The sequence below is a fragment of the Typopeltis vanoorti genome, chromosome 8 (assembly GCF_054136105.1).
Source record: "Typopeltis vanoorti isolate ZY-2024b chromosome 8, IOZ_Tvanoo_1.0, whole genome shotgun sequence".
NCBI classification, from domain to species: domain Eukaryota; kingdom Metazoa; phylum Arthropoda; class Arachnida; order Uropygi; family Thelyphonidae; genus Typopeltis; species Typopeltis vanoorti.
This window is the reverse complement of record NC_143556.1, coordinates 42,788,450-42,807,494: the sequence shown is the minus strand read 5'-3', so window position 1 is coordinate 42,807,494 and position 19,045 is coordinate 42,788,450. Positions and strand designations below refer to the sequence as shown.

The window sequence follows — 19,045 nt, the reverse complement described above, 5'->3', positions numbered from 1 at the left end:
CATTCCTTCAAGAGCATTCCATGATATATTTTCAAGTCCTACTGCTTTTTAACATCAAGTTTATTTAATTATTCATATACTTCCTGCTCATTCACCTCAGTCCCTCCTCCACCATACCTTTTAACCTTAGCTTCTCATGACGTTGCCTTCATGTGGATGAAATACACTGATCCTCTACATCAATTACAAATTTGCAAGTGTCATCAACTAACATCATCCTTGCATAGTTTTTCTTTGTTCTACTTTCAACATACCAAAAGAACTCATTAGGATTTTTCTTAGCTTGATTGGTTAATTTCTGCTCATGTTGCACTTTTGCTGTCTTTGCCAACCAAGTGACCTCCTGGCATGCTTTCTGTATTCTTCATGAAACTGATTATTACCAACATTCATCTTGTGTTGCCTCAACAGTTTCTGCTTCTTCCAGATTTCACATTTAATCTCTGTGTTCATCCATTTTACTCCTATCTTTTAGTTTTTTTCACCTCTGAATTACACTGAGACATTGCTGCTGTTAAATAGCTCTTGATCAGTTGCCCATTCAGTATCTACCGTCTTTCCATTCAACTCCCTTTTCTGTGCAATAGCTCCCAGTTGTCTCCTATGCATTTCCTAATCACCAGCCTTGTAGTTCCACATATATCCTTTCTTCACAGATGTTCTCATATGACTGGCTAAAATCTCTTCATGGTCACTGACCAACTGGGCAAAGATTAGACACTCCATTTACAATCACATCCTCTGATGTCATAATAAAATCTAAAATTCTTAACCCTCATTGCCCTCCATTACAGATTGACTTAGACTGTTGTCCCTTAAAAACTCAAGAAATTGATTCTCCTTATTCCCTGATGCTATCTCTACATGCCAATCAGTATTGTCATAACCAAAATCACCCATAATTATCACCTTTCACGTAGCTCACTAAGCCAAGTTGAATATACATTTCTTTGTCTTAATCCCCCACCTCCACATTCTCCTGCCTGTAACAACAACCAACCAGTTATCTCATTCTATCAACCTCCACCTCACATTATACTGCTTGAAGACCACTGTTACTTTTTTCCCCTTATATTTTTTTGGATTTTGCAAAGGCATTTGACAAAGTGCCACATGATAAGCTGATATTTAAGTTGCACACATGGGTTCAGATGTCGGGTTAGTCAACTGGATTCAGGATTGGCTGTCTGATAGGTATCTGAGAGTTGTGCATGGTGGGGCAGTATCAAGGAGGCTGACGGTTACAAGTGGAGTCCCACAGAGCTCAGTACTGGGACTTGTATTGTTTAACCTTTATATCAATGATATGGGTTGCAGGGGAATATTCAGTTGTTTGCAGATGATGTGAAGCTCGGAAGGGTTATTAGTAATAGTGCAGATGCAGCAGCCCTGCAAGAGGATTTGAATAAACTAGATAGATGGGCAATTGAATGGGGGATGTCAGTTTAATGCAGCAAAATGCAAAGTCTTGAAGTTTGGGATACATCGATGGGAGGCGGCATACTCAATTGAGTATGGAGGAGCTGTACTGGAGGAAGTAGGGGAGACATGAGATATGGAGGTGATGATTGATAGAAAACTGAAATTTATGGAGCATATTGCAAAGGTGGTGAAAGTAACCCAAAGGATTGCTGCAATACTGAGAAGGGTGCTGACCTGCAGAGATAAAAGAGTTATCATTTCATTTTATAAAACCCTGATCAAACCACACTTAGACTATTGTTTTCAAATTTGGTACCCAGGATTTGAAGGGGACAAATTGACTGTGGAAAGGGTACAGAGGCAGATAACAAAGATGGTTTCAGGACTGTACAATGTTAGTTGTGAGTATTGGCTGAGGGAATGTGGACTGCAGAGTTTGGTAGATAGAAGAAGGAAAGGTAATATGATTGAGACTTTTTAACTGTTGAGAGGTAGTTACAGGGTTGACACTGAGTTGTTCTTTCACTTGGTCGAACAGCGGGAAGGAGCGATGACAAGGGGCATCCCTAGGAGTTGCAAAAGGAAGCTATGAGCAAGAGTGTGAGGAGTGGTTTCTTAGTGTGGAGGGTGGTTGAACCATGGAATGCATTGCCTGATAGAGTGGTGAGAGCAAGAATGGTCAATGAGTTCAAGGAGTGGTATGATAGAACTTCTGTGTTTCCTAGGAAGGACCTCCCACGATTTGTCTTTTGACTCCATGGAGGCCTGAATAATAATAATAATAATAATATATCTTGACCTTATGTGGACATAATTCCATTGCTATCAGCAGCAGCACTATCCCTCCTTGCTGGCCCTTCTTATCCTCTCAAAAAGCATCATATCCTTCCATTTCTATTCCCATTAAGATATCATTCTCATCTGAGCATATTTCACTTATTCCAATATTTTCAGTTTCGAACAAATAAATCACTCCAACAATTTCACCTTCCTTTGTAATACTACTGACATTAATTAACAAGCATACAAATTTATTTCTCTTTCTATAGCTAGTCCTATCCATGCCACTTCTCACCTGTGATGACTTCTCCACACTTACTCCTGTCTGCTTACTTTTCTCTTTGTCTCATAAATCCTCCCAGACTCAACTATTACCTATGTATTCCAGGCCATTCCAATGTTGTCCGCCCTATACATCCATTAATTACTGCTTTCAGAATCCACTCTCCTTACATTGTGTCTCTCTGACCTCTCTCACAGTCTCATTTCCATTCTTAATAACATCTGTCTCACCTGATCCACTCTTTTGCTCATTTACATCATCTCTAACTTCCACTGATACTTTGTTTTCATCACTCATTACACTTTCTCCCAGCAGCAGCAGCCTTTCCAGATGATTCATAAAAAAAAAAAAAAAAAAAAATCAGCTAACGCCTTTTTATTCCCGTATATACGGGAGTAGGCGAGGCCATTTAGCCCTATCTAACTTTTGGAGACTGAGTGGGCAGTTCAATCTCCACTGGTACCCAATCAGAGACAGATGGCCCATGGCTATCACTAATTAAGCGGTACGCAGTGAAGAGAGACGGCTCAAATGTGCCGCCATCTCGTGGTCTCTAACCCTAACACAATATATTTAATGTCTGAAATTATGTGGGTTCTATGGTCGATTTTCTTGAGTTTACAGGACGAAAAACCCGAGTTTCTGGGAGGAAAAACCTGCTTGCCCGTGCCAGAGATCGACTAACTCAGGAACCGGTCGAAAAAAGGCTGAGAAAAATTTCCTCTAGTCTCCGACTAGACTCGAAACCAAGACTTCCTTCGTGCGGCCTAGCGCGGTGGTATGCAAACGCCACATCCACTGAGCTACACAGGCTCAGATGATTCATTCATTCCTCAAATATATTTCACACATTCACAAACTACACTCCTTTCTCTTCACACTTTTCTGCTAACATTCCATTCAAAATCTTTGTTCTCTGCTGCAATTCGTCATTTTCATACCTAGGCGACACACAAACTACTCTTCCCACCACAATGCTGTCTTTCGCTCTTCTCAGTAACCTCGTGATATCCAGTCTCACATCTCTCTTTGCTCAACAAAATCATTTATTCCAACAACAACCACTAAATCTCTCACATGCTTGCTCATATTCAGCACCTCAGTCATCCTGGAAAACAGACCTTGTGCACCTTCTTATCCAACTCACCTTTTATAATAGAATCTTTATACAGTGCTACCCTTGAATATCATTTGCTACGTCTCTTTCTCCACTGTCTTTTGTACATTTCCACTCATATCTACCATACATCTAATTTAAGTATATAATTTCTTGGTATCTTTAATTTTTAATATAACCAAGTGAAAAATTTTCAATGAATGCCTCATCTTAATCATTTCATTCTTTAATTCTTGCATTCCAGCAATTGTTTTTTTTTTTTTCCACTCATACCCACCATACATCTAATTTCATTTCATGCCTCATCTCATTTCTCATCTTAATGATTTCATTCTTGATTTTTTGCACTCCAACAATTGTTTTTACTATTGTTCTGTCAGTCAGACTTTCTTTCATTCTCGAAGTCATGCCAACTCTTGGTTCACCAGTCAGGCTAATTTCTGTTTCCTCATTTACACTAGCTTTTGCTTTCTCAGTCATTTCCATATGATTTCACAATCATATTTTCTCACACATATTCTTAGGTTAATTCTTCTGGCTATCATTCTCAGTCTTACACTTATCACTGCCTTTCATTTTTTGCCTGGTATTATTCACTTGCATTCTTAACTTTCATTAAAATCACCACAGTCTGTTAAAATATTACACTTTCAGCAGATCCTTGCACTCAATCTTGTTCATTCTATCAATAAACACATGTGCCACATTTGCACACACATACATATTATATTCCTGATAATGAACCATGTTAGTAAAATCCACACTGCTCATTACACTAAATATTTCTTACATGCATCTGGTTGTTCCATGCATCTGTACCAAATTTATTACACAAAATTTGCTACAAAACCTACTAACAACTTGATAATTAATAAACACTCAATCTCTATATTACTAATTAAATAAATTTTTGGTGAAATGCATATAATTCTTAAATATTCCAAAATATAAACCTTATCTATGCTCCAGCATTTGACCGATTCTCCTTGTACTGGCAACACAGCACTTTCAGGATAACAATAATAATATGATAAATTTATTATATATAATAGTTATATATAATAATAATAATAATTATTATTATTATTATTATTGGGGAGTCTGTATGGCTCAGCAGAAGTGGCGTTTGCATTCTATGGTGCTTGACCGCACAAAGAAAGACTTGGGATTCGATTCTGGTCGCCAACTAGATAAACATTTTCTAAGCCTATTTTCAACCAGTTGCCAAGTTAGTCTATCTCTGGCATGGGGAAGCGGGTTTTTTCTTCTGGAAACTCGGGTTTTTCATCCAGTAAACTCAAGAAAATCGACTGTAGTACCCACATTATTTCAGACAGTAACATATCCTGTTAGGGTTAGGTACCACAAGATGGTGGCACTTGCTAGATGCCTTCTCCACTGCATACCAATTAATTAGTGATAGCCTTGGGCCAGCTGTCTCTGATTGGCTACCAGTGAAGATTGAACTGCCCACTCAGTCTCCAAAAGTTAGATAGGGCTAAAACGGCCTTGCCTACTTCCTGTATGGGAACAAAAAAAAAAAAGGCGTTAGTATAATAAATTTAGTTTAATCCTTTACCCAAGTGTAAGCAAACAAAGTTTGCACCTAAAGTATCTTCAGGACTGAGGCAACTCGTAGTAAAGGTGTCAAACTCATAGCATTATACATCTCCTTGCAGACATGTATAATGCTAGGCATTAAGGGAAGGGCCACTACCCAGACTGGTTTCGACCTTTATTGAGGTCTCATCAGCGGGAGCCAGACCCAGAAGTGGTGATACTAAGGTAGAAGCAATGGAGAGGTCGTATTTACTTATACGAGTTGCCAAAAGGTGTACTACCTTATTATTAATTTATTCTGGATTTCGAGAAAGATGTTGGAAGTTTATTTTCCACTTGGTTAGACTATAATAAATTTAGTTTAATCCTTTACCCAAGTGTAAGCAAACAAAGTTCGCACCTGAAGTATCTTCAGGACTGAGGCAACTCGTAGTAAAGGTGGACCAATCTCACATCACTCCTTGTCTCAGTATCTCCCATAATGCAAAGCACATGTGTCTGCAAGGAGTTTGAATGTGTTTAAGACATGGTATGATGAGATGTGTGTGAGATAAAAGGACCTAGATGAGTCTTTGACTCCATGAGGTCTTGTTTAATAATAATAATAAAAAATACATCTCCTTGCAGACATGTATACTGTTATGCATTAATGGAAGGGCCACTACCCAGACCAGTTTAGACCTTTATTGAGGTCTCGTCAGTGGGAACCAGACCCAGAACTGGTGATACTAAGGCAGAAGCAATGGAGAGGTCATATTTACTTATATTTTTTCCATTGCTTCTGCCTTAGTATCACCACTTCTGGGTCTGGCTCCCACTGACGAGACCTCAATAAAGGTCAAAACCGTTCTCGGTAGTGACCCTTCCCTTAATGCATAGCATTATACATGTCCAAATGGAGATGTGCTTTGCATTATGGGAGATACTGAGACAAGGAGCGATGAGAGCTTGGCCCACCTTTACTACGAGTTGCCTCAGTCCTGAAGATACTTCAGGCGCAGACTTTGTTTGCTTACACTTGGGTAAAGGATTAAACTAAACTTATTATAGTCTAACCAACTGGAAAATAAACTTTCAAAAAGGCGTTAGCTGCTGATGATTTTTTTATTATTATTTATGATTTTATAATTATTATTTAATTCATTTATTTAGCTATTTACAATTGTAATTATAAAAATTACATAAAAATAATAATAATAACAAAATACAAAACCATAAAAATAAAAATTTCAAAGATTAAAAACATTGAAATAATTTAACTGATATTTTATTTTTGTTTATATCACAAGATATTTACCCTTTTATTTTCTATATCTTTTTTGCTTGGCTGGCTACTCAATGTACCATAACATTTATATCCACTTGAAATGTTGTCTAAGGATGTGGCTGTTGGATGGGTAAGTTTTGAAATATTCAATGCAAATAATAAATTAAATAATATTATTGGGTGCATGTATTCATTATTTAATATTGTATAGTCCAGTATTTGTGTGTGTGCGTGTGCTAGCAGAGAAGTACGTGATTGAGGGCAAGGAAAATGTGCATGAAGTGTAGTTGTTTTGATATATGTCTTCAGTTTTGTCGATGGAGGTAGGATGCTTGGAAACAGAAATAAAGGCATTAAATGGAATACATGAAGAGTGAGTTGATGACTTGGGAGGTAAACTGATGCAAGAAGTGTAAGGATATGTGTTTCAATAAGAAATTACCATGAGTAGGCATATTTAAATAATTATAATACCAGAATTAACTCATGTAAAATATTATTTATTATTACTTAAATAGCCAATAGGCTTCACTTCGGCAATGTAACATTATTTAAATTAAGGGGATATTCATTTTTGAAACAATGTGGGATATTATCCCACATTGTTTCAAAAACGAATAAGAAACTCAAAAATCGGAATCAAAGAGTTTCATACCGAATATAGTGGACTATAAAAGTATCAGTGGATGCTAGCGTAAGCTAAAGCACATAGTAAATAGTACAAACTAGAGCAACTCTTACCCAGCAAAAGTGGGTAAAACTCTGATTACTATTCTTAGTATTTCCCATAAAGTAAAACACATCTCCTAAGAGATGTATGATGTTATACATTATGGTGGAAGGTCACTATCCAGACCAGTTTCAACCTTTATTGAGTTTTCATCAGTGAGTAGGTAGACCAAATTAATACTGAGGGTTTAGCAAAAAGAACTTATATACTTTGCTATACGAGTTGTCAGAAAGATGCACCCATTAAATTATTACTTAAATAAAGAGCCAATAGGCTTCACTTTAGCAATGCAACATTATTTAAATTAAGGGGATATTAAATCCCACATTGTTTCAAAACCGAATTAGAAACTCAAAGATCGGAATCAAAAAGTTTCATACTGAATAATAGAAGACTATAAAAGTATCGGCAGATACTAGCGTAAGCTAAAGCACGTAGTACATAGCCTGTTGCCCTAGTTTGTACATAGTACAAACTAGGGCAACTCGTAGCAAAGGTGGGTGAAGCTCTGACCACTATTCTTAGTATTTCCCATAATGTAAAACACATCTCCTAAGAGATGTCTGATGTCATACGTTATGGTGGAAGGTCACTACCGAGACCGGTTTGAACCTTTATTCAGGTCTCATCAGTGAGTAGGTAGACCAAATTAATACTGAGGGTATGTACATATTACATCTCCAAAGTGAAGCCTATTGGCTCTTTATTTAAGTAATAATTTAATGGGAGCACCTTTCTGACAACTTGTATAGCAAAGTATATAAATTCTTTTTGCTATACCCTCAGTATTAATTTGGTCTACCTACTCACTGATGAGAACTCAATAAAGGTGAAACCAGTCTAGGTAGTTACCTTCCACCATAATGTATGACATCATACATCTTTTAATAGATGTGTGTTACATTATGGGAAATTCTAAGAATAGTGATCAGAGCTTTACCCACCTTTGCTACGAGTTGCCCTAGTTTGTACTATGTATTACGTGCTTTTGCTTACGCTAGTATCTGCCGATACTTTTATAGTCTACTATATTCGGTATGAAACTCTTTGATTCTGATCTTGGAGTTTCTTATTCGATTTTGAAACAATGTGTGATATAATTATCCCCTTAATTTATTATTATTATTATTATTATTACTACGGGGGACTCCATGGAGTCCTTAGACTCATTGAGGGAGGCCCTAAACATCAAGTCCACACACATTCTCACAGTATCTATCATACCTTGCCTTGACCTCATTCACTATCATAGCACCCACAATAGACTCTGGCAGCTTATTCCACTCATTTACCACCCTAAAAGTAAAGAACCCAGCTCTAACATCCTTACTAACCACACTCTTGTCCAGCTTCCATAGATGCTCCCTAGTCCTCCCACCACCAGCCCTGATCTCAAAAATATCCTCTGAATTAATCCTATAGAAACCCTTCAGCAATTTGAATGTCTCAATCATATCTCTGCTTTTCCACTTATCAACCAATTTCTGCAAATCACCAATCTTCAACCTGTTCTCATAAGGTTCATTCCATAGACCTGCTATCATCTTGTTCACTCTACTCTGGAGTCTCTCAACCTCCTCCCCATCAAGAAGAAACGTAGGTGACCAAATGTGGGCACAGTAGTCGATATGAGGTCTTATCAATGCTCGATACAGAGGAACAATAACTTGCTTGTCTCTGCTCGTCAAAGTATTCTTCAGCAACCAAGTGATTTGATGAGCTGATTTAGCCACTTTTGCAATGTGTCCCGCTAAACTTCAACTCCCTATCCACCAACATTTCCAAATTCCTGGCCTCATCAATCTCCTGGAGTACAGTTCCACCAATGTGGTATACTGTTGCTAATCTTTTCACCTCAAAATGCATAACGTTACATTTTGTCACATTTCATTGACATCGATTCTCCTTAGCCCAGACCTCCAATCTATCCAAATCATCCTGCAAGATTTTGACATCTTCTCCATTCACTATTGCCCTACCCAACTTTGCATCATCAGCGAACAAATGAACCGCTCCTCTTAGATCCTTCCCTATATCGTTAATGAACAAATTAAACAGCAGTGGTCCAAGAACAGAACCCTGCGGCACACCACCAGTCACAGGCCATCTTTTGGACTCTACTCCTGAATAAACTACTCTCTGATAACTCTCCATCAACCACCCACTCATCCATCTCACCAACCCTTTATCCATTCCCTTATGTTACAGTTTACAGATTAGAATTCCATGTGGTATCCTGTCAAAGGCCTTAGCCAGATCCAGCAGTATCACTATAAACCCATTACCTTATCCAGTTCAGCCATCACCGTGTTATACAACTTGAGCAAGTTACTGAGGCATGATCTACCCTTCACAAATTCATGCTGTCCGCCATACAGTATTTCATTTTCATCAATCCATTTCTGTATTTTTCCCTTGACTACTTTCTCCAAGACCTTGACAACAACTCCTGATATGCTGATCGGTCGGTAATTTGCAATGGTAATCTTGGATCCTCCTTTATGCAGTGGAACTATTTTTCCATCTTTCCACACCTTCGGAACTAAACCAGGCCCAAGACTCAGATTAAACAACATGGTCAAGGGCGCTGATAATTCTTTAGCCACTTCACGTAAGACCCATGCCAGTATACCATCCAATCCCACAGATGTATTCACATTAAGGTTCTGTAATAGGCTATTCACCTCAACTTCATTCACCACAATTATCATATAAAGTAATCGTTCCTTCATTCTTTCAATGTCACCACCTGGCTGATATACTCCTGCAAAGTGCTCACTCAGTAATTCCACTATATCGACTGATTCAGTGACCTCCTCCATCAGCATTCCTTAAAATCATTCTGTCGTGTACATTTTTTCTTTTACTTTCAGCAGATTGAATGAATTGTTGGGGATTCTCTTTAGCTTGCATGGCCAGTTTCCTTTCGTAATCCACTTTTGCTTTTCTTACAACACTCGTTACCCTTCTGGCCTGCACTTTATACCATTCGTGTGCCTGCAGGTCACCTTTCTCTTTAAATTCCCTCCATAGTTGTTTCTTTTTTTTCATCTCAAGCTTAATGGTGTTATTCATCCATTTAACCCCTACTTGTTTTACTCTTCGGACCCTAGGTATACAATCAGCCATAATCGCATGCAAATGCTCCTTGACCACTTTGCATGCTCTATCGACATCCAGCTCTTGCAGTTTTACATGCCATGGCACTGGACCAAGCAATCTCCTAAGCTTGTCATACTTGCCAGCACGGTAATTCCACATATACCCTGTCTTAATCGAAAATTCCACACCTTTAGCGACCCCAGGTGCCACCTTATGATCACTCTCACCAATAGGTGGCAACATGGTCATATTCATTACAGTCAAATTCTCTGATGTTATTGCCAGGTCAAACACTCCCAAACCCCTGGTATTTTCTATTACATGCTGTCTCAGATAGTTATCCCTTAATAATTGAATAAAATCCATTTCCTTCCTCACATGTGTCCTCTCCTCCTTCCAGTCAATGTTACCATAATTGAAATCCCCCATAATAATTACCCTCCTTCCACTCATTTCATCAATTTGTTTATGCATACTATCTCCAATCTATTCCATCACCTGGTCTATAGCAACACCCAACTGTATATTTTGTTCTGCCAGTCTCAATCTCACACCAAATAGTCTCAAATGAGCTTTTTTCACTATCCTGCAATCAACTTTTATTCTCCTTGGCTGCAGTTCACCAGCTATCTTCAATAACATTCCTCCCCCCATTTTATTCTCTCTGTCCCTCCTAAACACACTATAACTCACCCATTCTTTCCCACTAACTATATCATCCTCCGTCAGCCATGTTTCACTAATGCCATTAACCTGTGTCCAGGAAGAGCCAACCAAGGCCAAAAATTCTTCCTTCTTGTTCCTAATACTCCTGGCATTAGTATACAGGAAATGCAGAGGTCCCTTTTTCCCACCCTTATCTTGATGCGTTATTCTAACTATTCCATTCTGATTTCTTGTCCTTAGTACTGGCTCGGGTACATTATATACATTCTTACACTCAACTGTCTCACTGATGTCTGCATATCCACTCCCCCCCCCCTCCTTGATAATTCTAGTTTCCCTGGTTCTGCACATCCATTTTCAATTCATTCAGCAACACTTTTTCCAGTCTCCACACACCCAATTCATTCACATGCAGGCCATCCATCTTGTACAAATCCTTTCGCCCATCAAACTCATTCCACACTTCCACAAATTCCACACCACACCGTCTTCATAACTTGTCATTTGCAATTATGGCCCTCCTTCTAAACTCCTCTCTGTCATACCACGGTACCAGACTCACCATCTTAACTCTGTCACTCTTTTCTTTCGCTACCTCTAACAATACTTTCAAGTTCTCTCTCATAAAAAATTTATCCCCTTTCATTTCATTCGTATTTAATAAGCTGTATTTTAAATCTACTAACATCTTCCGTTGCAATGCTGAACTAGAGAGAAAAATCGTGGAATCTAGAAAAATTATCTTCAATCCTGTTCATCTAAATAATAACTTGAGCTACAACCTCCCAGATTGTCATTCAGCTGTAATCATGCACTGGTGTTCATGAGATGCTATTAGTACGCACTTTCCCAACAATACAACTAACAAAAGAATAGCTTTATATACAACCACAACAATTTAGTTTCAATTATGTTTAGAGACTCTCTATGATGTTCATAGTTTATTTAAGCTTCAGTGTTTTAGTGTTTTTTCTTTTTCTTTCTTTTATAATGTCACCTGATGAAGGCTGTTACAAGCTGAAACTAGTCGTGTTTTTATATTAAAACCTTTTTACTTAAATCTCGGTTCTAGTCATTCAATTCTTTATAAAAATATGTATGTTAACCGAGTTAATGATCATTCTTTCATATATATATATATGTAGAAAGTATTTTACCTTGGGTCTAATAAATGTTAAAGATACTAAGCTATTTTAAACCTGGTTTTACTTCATTTCCCAAGTAAGCAAACAGGCAAACAAGTCAACTTTGTGCCTGCAAGTGTTGCAAGTCTAGCTGATCCTGCACATAGTACAAGAATTAGGCAACTCATGGTAAAAGTAGAATAAGCTCTGATCACCAATCTTAATATTTACCCTTAATGCAAAGCACATCTCCTGTGAAAACTTGACTTGTTTGTCTGTTTGCTTACTTGGGAAATGGAGTAAAACTAGGTTTAAAATAGCTTGGTATCTTTAACATTTATTAGACCCAAGATAAAATACTTTCTACATTTATATCTCCTCCTGAGATTTTTATTTAATAAGGTTAAAACACCTTATGGTAACTTGTTGTGGTAAAATACTTGGTATTTTTAGCCTGGCTCCCACTGACGAGACCTCAATAAAGGTCGAAACCGGTCTGGGTAGTGGCCCCCTTGCCTTTAATACAAAGCATCATACATCTCCTCCAGGAGATGTGCTTTGCATTAAGGGTAAGTATTAAGATTAGTGATCAAAGCTTATTCTACTTTTACCATGAGTTGCCTTAGTCTTGCACTATGTGCAGGATCAGCTAGACTTGCAACACTTGCTGGTGCAAACTTGACTTGTTTGTCTGTTTGCTTACTTGGGAAATGGAGTAAAACCAGGTTTAAAATAGCTTGGTATCTTTAACACACACACACATATATATATATATATATGCATATATTATTTTATTTTATATTATTATTTTATAATAAGTTAGGCAATTTAATGACCTTTCTTAGTTATCTTACATTAGCTACTTAGGTGGTACCTTTTGTAATTGTCCATTCATTTTATAAATTATGGATATGCATATATTATTTTATTTTATATTATTATTTTTTAATAAGTTAGGAAATTTAATGACCTTTCTTAGTTATCTTACATTAACTACTTAGGTGGTACCTTTTGTAATTGTCCATTCATTTTATAAATTATGGATTTTACAACCGTGTTAAAATAACTTTATTATCTCGACATTTCGATCTTCATATCAAGATCATCATCTGGAGCATACACAATTATACTATACAAGCTGTGTTACATTACAAACTGTAAGGTAGAGAAAGAAAAATTTACTCACATGTTATTCTACTGGCATGACCTCTTGTGAAAAAAAAAATACATCAAACTAGAATTTAAATAAACATTCTTTCTTCCAGATAGTTTTCTTTCAGTAACAGTGATGTCCTATTTTTAGGATTACAATTGTTATTTTTGATTTTAAAAAAATTATATATAAATTACAACATGAATAAACATTCTTTCTTACAGATTTCTTTCTTAACACTAATGTCCTATTTTTAGTATTACAATTGTTATTTTTGATTTAGGATCCTGGATTTTCTACAGTCCTGTTTATAGTTGTTCTTAGAGAGGAAGGATTTGTGGGACAGATATATGCCTTCCATATGTATGTATGGGATTTTTAGACCATCATTATTGTTCAGATTGAGGTGGTTGATAACGATCTCACAGGCTTCCTTAAATTTGCATTCATACGATGTTTTGGTGTGATGTAGACAACTAGTGCTTTTCCACAGCTTCACCATAATTATTATATTTAATGTGTCTTTTATGTTCTTTTAGTCTGATAGGAATTGTGCGTCCTGTTTCTCCTATATATGGTATGTTACAGGTGCAATAGATATGGTATACTCCAGGGTGGGCCAGCGGAGGGAGTGGGTCTTTGGATGAGTTGAGTAAGCTTTTCAATTTTGCAGGAGGTTTAAAGGTGGCTTTGAGGTTATATTTTTATAGTACTCTGTTTATTTTGTCTGATGTCCCTTTAATGTAGGGAATGGTTATAGTTTTATTGTAATCTGGTTTGTCTTTGTTTTTTATTGAGGTCTTGTAGAGAATTTTGTTAATGGTATTTCGGCTGTACCCATTGTTTTGGAAAGTATTGCTGATCACTTTAAATTTGTCTTTCAGTGCCTGTTCACTGGAGCAAATCTTCATACCCTTGTTTTTTAGAGTATTGATGATACCTAATTTTTGTGTTGGGTGGTGGTAGGAGTTTATGTGTATATATTGGTCAGTATGTGAACAGTGAAGTGAATTGGCCTCCAGTATGTGAATTATATGTTTATGTGAATTGGGATGTGAATTGGCCACCAGTAAACAGTGAAGGAAAGATTGCCCATAGGAAGACGTGTAACAAGTGTATCTAGAAACGGAAGTGTGTTCTGTTTTTCAATCTCAATAGTGAACTATATGCATTTGTGTTGTTTGTTTAGGTGGCTAAGGAATGTGTCTAGTGTCTGGTGGTCATAAGACCAGATCGTGAAAACATCGTCAACGTATCTAAGCCAGACTTTAGGTTTTAAAGGGAAGGAACCTAAAGCAAGGTGCTCAAAATGTTTGATATAAAAGTTATCCCCCTATTAGCAATAGGAGAATAATGGCGAGCCCATGGCTGTACTTCCTTTTTGTAGGTAGAAAGTGTTTTGCCATGCAAAATAACTAGAACGTAATACATGCGCAAAGAGAGCTGTGATATCTGGAGGGAATTTGTTCTGTAAAAGAAGGATTGTGTCATTGATTGGGACATTCGTATAGAGGGCACAGACGTCAAAACTTACAAATAAATCATCTTTTTCTAATGTAATGTCTTTGATGATGTTTATGAAGTGTTGTGTGTTTTTGATATAGGAGGAGGAATGACCTACCAACTCCTTGAGTGTGCCACTAATTTTTTGGCTAAGTGATAAGTCGGGCTATCTATCCCTTCGATAATAGGCCTTAGTGGTGTGTTTTCTTTGTGAATTTTCGGTACACCGTAAATTCTTGGGGAACGAGTGTGGTGCGGATTTAGTTTTTTGACCGTATCTTCGGGCCATGTGGTAATTGACTTAAGTAGATTCTCTGTTTTCTTTTTAATTCTATTGGTTGGGTTGTAGTTAACTAATTGCTAAGTGTTATTGTCCGAACCAGCAGATTCATTTTTTCCACATAGTGATTCAGTTTAAAATAATTATGGCACTTCTTTTATCTGCTTTGGTGATTAAGATGTTCGGATCTGACTTTGATTTTATCGCCGTTATATTTCGTGTTAGTTAGGTTGCTTGTTATTATTTTGTTATGATTTAAAATGTTGGTGGTTTCTAAATGTTTTTTTCTCTGCTATGTTATTTGGGACGCTTTAAACAAAGACGAAATCTCGATACTTAACAAAGGTTTAAATTTCACCATAGCACCCAAATCAATAAACAAACTTGAATTTATGTGTAATATTGAAAGAGGCCTAAGATTCATCCCAAATAACATAGCAGAGAAAAAAACGTTTAGAAACCACCAACATTTTAAATCATAATAAAACAATAACAAGCAACCTAACTAAAACATAACAGCGATAAAATCACTAAAGTCAAAGCTGAACATCTTAATCACCAAAGCAGATAAAGGAAGTGCCACTGTTATTTTAAACCGAAATACTTATGTGGAAAAAATGAATCTGCTGGTCTTGGACAATAACACTTACCAATTAGTTAACTACAACCCAGCCAATAGAATTAAAAAGAAAACAGAGAATCTACTTAAGTCAATTTCCACATGGCCCGAAGATACAGTCAAAAAACTAATTCTGCACTACACTCGTTCCCCAAGAATTTACGGTCTACCGAAAATTCACAAAGAAAACACACCGTAAGGCCTATGGCCTATTGTCAAAGGTGTAGATAGCCTGACTTATCACTTGGCCAAAAAATTAGCGGCAACACTCAAGGAGTTGGTAGGTCATTCCCCCTCCTATATCAAAAACACACAACACTTCATAAACATCATAAAAGACATTACATTAGAAAAAAGATGATTTATTTGTAAGTTTTGATGTCTGCCCTCTTTACGAGTGTCTCAATCAATGACACAATCCTTCTTTTACAGAACAAATTCCCTCCAGATATCACGGTGCTCTTTGCGCATGTATTACATTCTGGTTATTTCGCATGGCAAAACACTTTCTACCTACAAAAAGGAGGCACAGCCATGGGCTTGCCATTATCCCCCCTATTGCTAACTTTTATATGGAACATTTTGAGCATCTTGCTTTAGGTTCCTCCCCTTTAAAACCTAAAGTCTGGCTTAGATACGTTGACGATGTTTGCGTGATCTGGTCTCATGGCCACCAGACACTAGACACATTCCTTGGCCACCTAAACAAAAACACAAATGCATACAGTTCACTATTGAGATTGAAAAACAGAACACACTTCCGTTTCTAGATACACTTGTCACACGTCTTCCTATGGGCAATCTTTCCTTCACTGTTTACTGGAAACCGACACATACTGACCAATATATACACATAAACTCCTACCATCACCCAACACAAAAATTAGGTGTCATTAATACTCTAAAAAACAGGGCTATGAAGATTTGCTCCAGTGATCAGCAGTACTTTCCAAAAAAATAGGTACAGCCAAAACCATTAACAAAATTCTCTACAAGACCTCAATAAAAAACAAAAACAAACCAGATTACAATAAAACTATAACCATTCCCTACATTAAAGGGACATCAGATAAAATAAACAGAGTACTACAGAAATATAACCTTAAAGCCACCTTTAAACCTCCTGCAAAATTAAAAAGCTTACTCAACTCATCCAAAGACCCACTCCCTCTGCTGGCCCACCCTGGAGTATACTGTATCTATTTCACCTGCAACATATTACATATATAGGAGAAACAGGACGCAGAATTCCCATCAGACAAAAAAGAACATAAACGACACATTAAATATAATAATTATGGTGAAGCTGTCTTTTCTGATCATGCCCTGAACACCCTACATAGAACTGACTGGAAAAGCTAGTTGTCTACATCACCCCAAAACATGGTGTGACGGAAAAATTTAAGGAAGCCTGTGAGATCGTTATCAACCACTCCAATCTGAACAATAATGATGGTCTAAAAATCCCATACATATGGAAGGCATATATTCATCCCACGAATCCTTCCTCTCTAAGAACAACTATAAACAGGACTGTAGAGAATCCAGGATCCTAAATCAAAAATAGCAATTGTAATACTAAAAATAGGGCATCACTGTTAAGGAAGAAATCTGTAAGAAAGAATGTTTATTGATGTTGTAATTTATAAATAATTTTTTTAAAATCAAAAATAACAATTGTAATCCTAAAAATAGGACATCACTGTTACTGAAAGAAAGCTATCTGGAAGAAAGAATGTTTATTTAAATTCTAGCTTGATGTATTTTTTTTTTTTCTTTCACAAGAGGTCATGCCAGTAGAATAACATGTGATCAAATCTTTGTTTCTCTAACTTACAGTTTGTAATGTAACGCAGCTTGTATAGTATAATTGTGTATGCTCCAGATGATGATCTTGATATGAAGATCGAAACGTCGAGATAATAAAGTTATTTATAACACGGTTGTAAAATCCATAATTTATAAAATGAATGCTGATCACCTTGTAACACTAAAAGAAAGGATTTTGTAATTATCAGTTATTGTTCTATCAGCTTTGTACTGAAGATGCCTGTGAGACTCAGGTGAAAATTATACTAATAAATAATATTTTATGTGAGTTAATTCCAGTATTATAATTATTTAAAAAAGTGTAAGGATAGAAGTGAGATAAAGTCATAAGAAGGGGATAGCTAAAGAAACAGAGTACAATTGTGAGTAACAAAGAGATGAGATGAAGGCGGAAAGGAAGTCAAGGAGAGGAATGAATGGAGCCATGAAGAATGTGATGTATAGAGATTTGCAGTGATTCATGGAATGTAGAGTAGAATGCTAATGGAATGCTTCTCTGGAGGAGCAGCAGATTGTGCTGCAATATATTCCAGATCATATCATATCATTTTATGATAAGGAGAATCTATAAGAAGAGAGGTCTGGAATGTTTGGATTGTAGTTGATTACAGAAAGAAATATATGCAAGGAATGGATTGGTTCTGCATCTTTCCTTGTTCTTTTGGAGAAGCTTTTGTTCTATAGCAAGTGCTAATGAAATTAGAGTTTTCAGAGTGGAAACTCTGGCAACTCTAATTGATAATAAAGAAAATAAAGTATATAATAAGAATACTAATAATACACTAATGTTTCTGTATACAAAGGTGAATACAATAGTGTTTCTGTATATGAAAGTCTTGCAGTGGGTAGGGTTCCTAAGGAGCAGAAAGAAGGCAAAATAGTACCACTCCACAAGCATGGTTCTAAGACAGAAGTTTCTGACTATAGGCCAGTCTGTATAACTGCGGTTGCGGTCAAGGTGTTGGAGAGATTGGTAAGGAATAGATTGCAGGATTGTATTGATGGACATAAAATTCTTTATGATGGTCAGCATGAATTGTTAAAGGGTAGATCCTGTTTTAGTAATTTACTTGCATTTTATGATAAAGTGACAAGTGTGTTAGATAAGAGAGAATCATATACAGCGATATTCTTAGACTATGCAAAAGCACTTGATAGATTACCGCATGATAAGTTGGTGTACAAGCTGCAGAGGTTGGGAATAAATAGTATATTGGTTAGATGGATTGCCTCTCTGAACGATACCAGCAGGTTGTGTATGATTGAGAAGTGTCTCAAAAAAGGACGGTAACCAGTGGCTTGCCCCAGGGTTCTGTTCTTCGGTCCCTGCTGTTTAACTTGTTTGTAAATGATATATCATGTGGACTGACTTGGGATCTTCAGTTATTTGCTGATGATGCAAAGTTAGGAAGAATTATAAGTAGCACTGTTGATGATGTTAATTCCCTTCAGAAAGATTTGAATAGACTTTTTCCTTGGATAAAAGAGTGGGGTTATAGTTTTAATATCAATAAGTGCAAGGTGTTGCATTTTGGAGTGCAGAAATATAAGGCTGTGTACTATATCAATGGTGCCGTACTGCAGGAAGTGCACAATGCAGTGCAAAGGC

At 36.8% G+C, this 19,045-nt stretch overlaps 1 protein-coding gene across 3 annotated transcripts in view; it reads left to right on the top strand.

The window, feature by feature from the left end:
• The window catches only part of LOC150103955 (spectrin alpha chain-like), an 850,682-nt gene that overhangs the window by 759,525 nt on the left and 72,112 nt on the right, over positions 1-19,045 (top strand). For all 3 annotated transcript variants that reach the window (XM_090397194.1, XM_090397195.1, XM_090397193.1), the window contains one exon: positions 6,542-6,559. In XM_090397194.1, the coding sequence (XP_090253320.1) occupies positions 6,542-6,559 (18 nt within the window). The remainder of the gene's footprint in view (positions 1-6,541; positions 6,560-19,045) is intronic.